The sequence below is a fragment of the Varanus komodoensis genome, unplaced genomic scaffold (genome assembly GCF_004798865.1).
Source record: "Varanus komodoensis strain SLA01 unplaced genomic scaffold, ASM479886v1 scaffold12, whole genome shotgun sequence".
NCBI classification, from domain to species: Eukaryota; Metazoa; Chordata; class Lepidosauria; order Squamata; family Varanidae; genus Varanus; species Varanus komodoensis.
The window spans coordinates 13881951-13887950 of NW_025335349.1; the positions used below are offsets into that span (position 1 = coordinate 13881951).

General features: G+C 39.5%; 1 protein-coding gene across 1 annotated transcript in view; it reads right to left on the bottom strand.

Annotated features, from left to right (window-relative positions):
- Nucleotides 1-6000, bottom strand: part of RGS22 (regulator of G protein signaling 22) — a 90280-nt gene that overhangs the window by 54530 nt on the left and 29750 nt on the right. Inside the window, exons 13-15 of the mRNA XM_044421460.1 lie at nt 5383-5386; nt 4273-4398; nt 1865-1966 (exon numbers count right to left, since the gene is read on the bottom strand). Coding sequence (XP_044277395.1) covers nt 1865-1966; nt 4273-4398; nt 5383-5386 — 232 coding nt within the window. The remainder of the gene's footprint in view (nt 1-1864; nt 1967-4272; nt 4399-5382; nt 5387-6000) is intronic.

Here is a 6000-nt window from a genome sequence, read left to right on the forward strand (position 1 = left end):
TAAAGGCATCACTACATCTTGTGGAAGTAATTTCCATAGTTTGACTATGCACAGTATGAATTGCTTCCTTTTATCTGTCCCAAATTTTCCACCAAACAGCTTCATGGGATGTCTCTAGGGTCTAGCACTATGAAAGAGAAAAACTCCTCACAAAAGAGTTACTCCATCTTCTTGATCACTTTAGTTGCCATTTTCTGCATGTTTTCCAACTCAGCAATATCGTGTTAAGGTGCAGTGACCAGAGCTGTACATGGTGTGCTAAATGTGGTCACATCATAGATTTGTATTAAGACAGTATGACATTGACAGTTTTATATTCATTTCCTTTCCAAATTATATCTGACATGGAGTTTGACATTTTCACTGAGCTGTTCACAAAAACTCCAAGATCTCTTTCTTGGTCAATCACACGTAGCTCAGATCCCATCAGTTTATACCTGAAGTAGGGATTTTTGCCTCAAAGAAGAGAGACAGGAGAAATGCAAGTCTAACAATGAATCAAAGAAAATTACTAAATGAGTAATCCTATTGCCTCTAAACAGCACCTGAGTGGTTATCAGATATTTCACATTCCCATATCCAAGGCTGGAAACAGCACTCTGACCTCAGGAGTTGGTAATTAGACCCTGGACCCCTCTCTCCCTTGCAACGAGTGGAGAGAGGACTGCACTGGCTGCCTCTGAAGCTGGAACCACAGCCTTGGAAAGAGCTAAAGGTGGACATTTCAGTGGGCAGGGATGGAAGGAGACTGGAGAGGCCAAGACACAAGATATCCTGAGACCTTTCCAGTCTACTCCCATCCCCTTCTAATATGTCCCAATTGGATAGGCATAAAAGAGATTCTACCAAAAATGCAGGAAACAAGGATGCAGGGCAAGGGGGAAATCACCAATGTTGGTCATCCCACCCTACATGGGATAACAATAAGCTTCCAAGTTCAGGGTCTTAGAATCATCAAAGCAGAATTGTGTCCTAAGATTTTTTTATAGCATTCATATTCCAATCATTAATGCAATCTTCTCCAAGACTTAATGCCAGAACCAATAAATTAAGTGCATGTTGTAGATGCATCAAATTTGCTTTTCCATTACATTGTCAACAAGAAGAAAAGACAGATATAGGAGCCTGTTTAGCCTCAATAGGGTAAGAGGCCACTAAAGTAATTTTCAACTGAATTGACAGAAGGAGATAGTTTCATACCAGCCCCCCACAAATATTTCTAAGTGTTGTCACTTGACTTCAAATGCTTCCAGATAGAGGGTTCCTAATGGCACCAATCAGAAGCCATGCTGCTTTTGCTTTCCAGCTTTCCTACCTTAATGGATTTTCTTTGGTGAGAAAAAAAGAAGAAATGATGGACAACACCAGAGAGTTACAGATGGAACACAATTTCACATGGATGCCACATAAAATTCTGTGAATGAGCAGGAAAATTACATGAGAAAAACCTAAACTGGAAGAACCCTTCTTCCTTTAACTCTTCACGCCACTTAAAAACCTCCGTCAAAATGCAATGATGCAGGTAAAATACAGCTGCAAAGTCTTCATTTTGGTTTGGGCTAAGGACATTTAACATCTAAACACCTACTAAACGTTCAACTGCTTTGACTATTAATTTAAAAATCATTATAAAAGAGTGCAATTTCCAAATAACAAGCAGGATGAGGAAGAAATCAACTGCACATGTTTCATACAAAAGGAACAAAATACATGGGAGACAGATCTGAGTGAAAACCATGCCTAATGTTTAGATCATCTGCCTTACTCCATGGTAACCATTTAAAGTGTACTTTGCTGGTTGTGACCCTAGAGCAATTTTCCTTGGGGTAAAAGAGACTTGGAAGAAGTCTTATTTATGACTTACTTGAGCTTGCTTGCATAGTTTGAAAGGATGGAGGGTTTCTTGATAAAAAAGTTGATGATAATCCTGCAGGTCAAGCCAGAAGTGCGTGCTGTTCTTCCACAACTACAGATTAAGAGACAGAGGGGAAAAAAACAAAAGAAGAAGAAGTTACTGATACTCAGTTTTTGCATCTTTAAAAAAATGTTTCGATTTCTGAGGTTAGTAAGAACTTGGCTCCTTGGGGTCACTATAAATCACACTTCATTTAAAATAGTTGGAGCAATGCGTTCTGTACTGGCAGAAGGTTAGCGCAGGAAAAGGCACTGCCACTGTAATACATGCCGTATCTTGCATTGTATCCTTGCATATAATTGGCTATTAAAATTGTTAACGTTATAGTTAACATTTGAAGATCAGCCACATTTGGAGAGAATTAAGCCAGAGGTTCATAATGCGCATCAAAAATTTATGCTGTGCTGGGACAACATTTTCCAGCAATTACTGAGATCATTAAATGTTTTTATTATATGCCTTTCAACCATCCCTCACTACAGCCTGGTGCTGCTGCACAGACTTAAGTATTTCCAGAGGAACAAAAGTGCTTCACAAACCCCATTACCTCAGAGGCTCTTGTCCTTTTAAAACAACATTTGAAGGTTTTTATTTTGAAACATGAAAACAGGCATCATTGCCTTATATCTAGGCACTTGCGTATTTGTGTTTGAACTTTTCAGCTCACCAGAGATGCAGCAAATGTAAATTTTGACCATGAAAACTGAACTGTATGTGACATTTTAAGAAATTATTTTAGTAAATTGTACAGAATGGACTGTTCTTCAGGCCTTATTCTGAACAAAAGCATTAATCTATTGATTCTACTAAATTACAAGCTCATAATTAACTATTTAAGGTTTGCTTAATTCAGCATTAATAGGACTTTCCATAGAGTATGTCTGCTAACTATGCCCATCTAACAGTCTACAGCAAAAGATACTTCCAGGTAAGCATGTTCAGGATTAAAGACTTACACTTACCTGTAAATTAGTCTTACTGAAATCAACAGATCATTGTTTTTAGGTGAGAGTTTCAGACTGTAGCTGTAGGATGAAATACTAAACACTTGAAAATAAAATCCATTGAAATAGCAGTTCATTCTCCCAAATAAGTAAGTTTGAGACTGAAGTGCTAACAGGGTAGCCATAGGCCTATAGAGCACAGCCCTGTACAGAAGATAGCCTTCTGTTTGAAGGCATCCTCTCTTTGGATGGCTGCTTAGTCCAACTTTCAAGATAAAGAATTTGAAGAAGGAAAAACAAGAATCATGGATGTGCTCATCAACACGTAGCATCTGCACAGCTGACTAATCAGCTGGTCAGTGTTCTCACTATAATAAGATATTATTTTTATTTAAATTATAATACTGATTTTTTAAAGTTTGTTTTGATAAATATAAATCAGCAATGCACATATTAGGCAATTCTGTGTCCTCATTTTTAGGCAATTCATTCCTCTTTTTGGTAAGGTTCAAGTGATCATCCTAAATGTTGGGGTGGGAATTGTTTTTCCAGACTCAATTTACTCTGAGGAGAAAAATTATTTCACCGGCTCTGCAAAGAGGAAGGAAGGGCGAGTCAGAGAATGGATTTGGACAACATGATAGCCCACTCTCAAGGATGAGTCTGCTGTTGTTGAAACTTGGATTATCAGTGAAACGTGTTATTGTGTTGTCAGAACCTCACTGTACACAACCCAACAACAAACAATGGGTTCTCTCCGTGGTTTAAAAAACCTGGATATTTAATGCACATGAATTCAGAAATGTAAGTATATTTCAACAACAAGCTGCGGTTCAGTGCCAACCCACACTCAACCCATACTCAAGCTTTGAGTGTGGATTCTCATGTTGTCTGAGCCTGCCATCTGACTGGGTTTCCATTATTACACAGGGAAAATAAGTTGTGGTGTTTATTTTCTCTTTCTGTACATGCCAGTCATGAATAACCGAATGAGCACAATTACCCTTGCTGGCATGGACTGAGATGAAGCCTGAGCCCAGCAAGCATGGGTGGCTGGGATGGTTTACAAAACACAAGGTAATCCTAGAACAAGCCATGGGTTTCAGTGTGGTTTATAAACCACCCAGTGTGGTTTATAAACTCACCCTTACCAGATTCAGATACCATGGGAAGCAGCACCCAGCAAGGATTATTATTCTAGTTAGGCAGCTTATAACAAGCATGGGTAGGGAAGGAAAATAAACCAGTGTAGGTTATTTTCCCACTGTGCTCATGGAAACCCTCCCTCTGTCTTTTGCCCTAGGCTTCTTTGCAGGACAGCAGTGAGGCTAAATTTCTGCTGCAGCTCCTAGGAAGAAGGGGCAGCAAATCCAATCAAACCAATAAATCTCACTAGTAAGAAAATCCTCTTACCTCATTTCCCGACATCTCACAGAACTGAGTAAAGATGTACCCTGCTCTGTTCTCTGTGTTAAGGGACTGCAGCATTCTTTCCATCTTGGAACTGCCCAGTTCAGAAACATCTGGGGACATTTTACCCTGGATAACAAAAAGCACAGTTCAATAAGTCACATATTTTCATTTTGTTTTGGATTTAAAAGCCTTTTTAGGAACTCCCATTGCATCTCTCTGCAAAAATGATGTAGTAGGGCAGTCAGATAAAGCTAATAGGTTGTCTAGCCTTGTTTCTCAACACAAGTTTCTTAGTTACATTATGTTTCTCTTATTTTGTATACTATTATGCTTGTCTTTTGCATGCCTTTCCTTCCTCTGCTTTCTTCTATTATTAGACTTTAGGGTCTATTAGACCCATACTCTCCCTTTTTTCTGATTATGCTGTGAAGTTCCATGGAAAAGCATGAAACTTTATACATAAATACTACTCATGCAATGGATGCAACAGACATGTTCTTTCTGCTTTATAATAGGCTTGATATAATAGGGGCCCTTTGAGGAATCCAGGGGAGGGGAGGGTGGGCAAGGTAGCTCTCTAGTCTTTAGTGAGGCCCCCACTGCCACCTGCCATTACATTGCCAAAATTCAGCATCAGGGCATCAACAGGGAAATGACTGATGATGCAACATGACAGCTGAAAAGAGTCCAGTGTACTTTTAAAACAAGAAAACTTTGGTCATTTTCAGTGTCTGCCATATTGTGCTGAAATCACCAGTTGTTTTGCTAGTAGCCTGGTGGCAGCAGTAGTAAACACAGAAATTGGATCCACGGATCCTCCAAAGTTGACTGCTCCTAATTTAGGGATCTTGGGTGCTCTTTTGTTGAAAGAGACTAGTATCACTTCAACTGGGTTTCCTCCTGTAACTTTTTGGAATAAAAGCAGTGATGCAGGGGAAGGATATAGAAACAGAAAGCAGCTAGGAAAGAGTTAAATATCCCTCTGTATCATCAGCAGCTTCTCCAGTGAAGGCTGGAATTTCTCAGAACTGCTTTTCATTTAAAAACAAATAAACCAAAGGGACTTGTTTTGTATCATTTGCCCCTTAAGCAGACTTGAAATTGGCTTACATTTCTAGTAAAGATGTGTGTAAGATAAAGGAATATAGGAACTGACTCGGCTTGTATAACACAGTAACTCACCATGGGTGATTACTCATGGTGGGTTGTTGTGATGTCCAAACCCAGTGAGGCTTCCACAGGGTGGCTTATTTTTTATGAATGAGCCACCCATGGATTGTTGTTGGGTTGTTCAGCATGGCTTCTTGTGATGTCCAAACCCAGAAGAGTGACTTCACTGTGGGCTGTCTGGAATGGTAAGAGAGCCACCCAGAGAGAGCAACATAACACCCTGGAGTTTCTCACAATCTTGCTAGCATCACCATCATCCCCATTCTTTGTCAGTGCCCCATACCCCTAGAAACTAAGAAAAAACAGACACTGGAGAGCATCCCAGACATTGTTTTCAGTCTTACACAAATGTGTACATTCAAAAGTCAGCAGTTAAGAAATCCGAATAATTTTGCCTTCTACTTTATTGCTTTTTCTTAAGATTTTCATATATTTACTGATCTCACTTACTGCTCTGCCTTGACATTTGCCTGATCCCTGTCACTGCTCTGTAATCAAAATGTGCATCTCATAGTAGCTAACAACAAAGAGCAGTGGAGGGAAGCAACTTTCACAAGC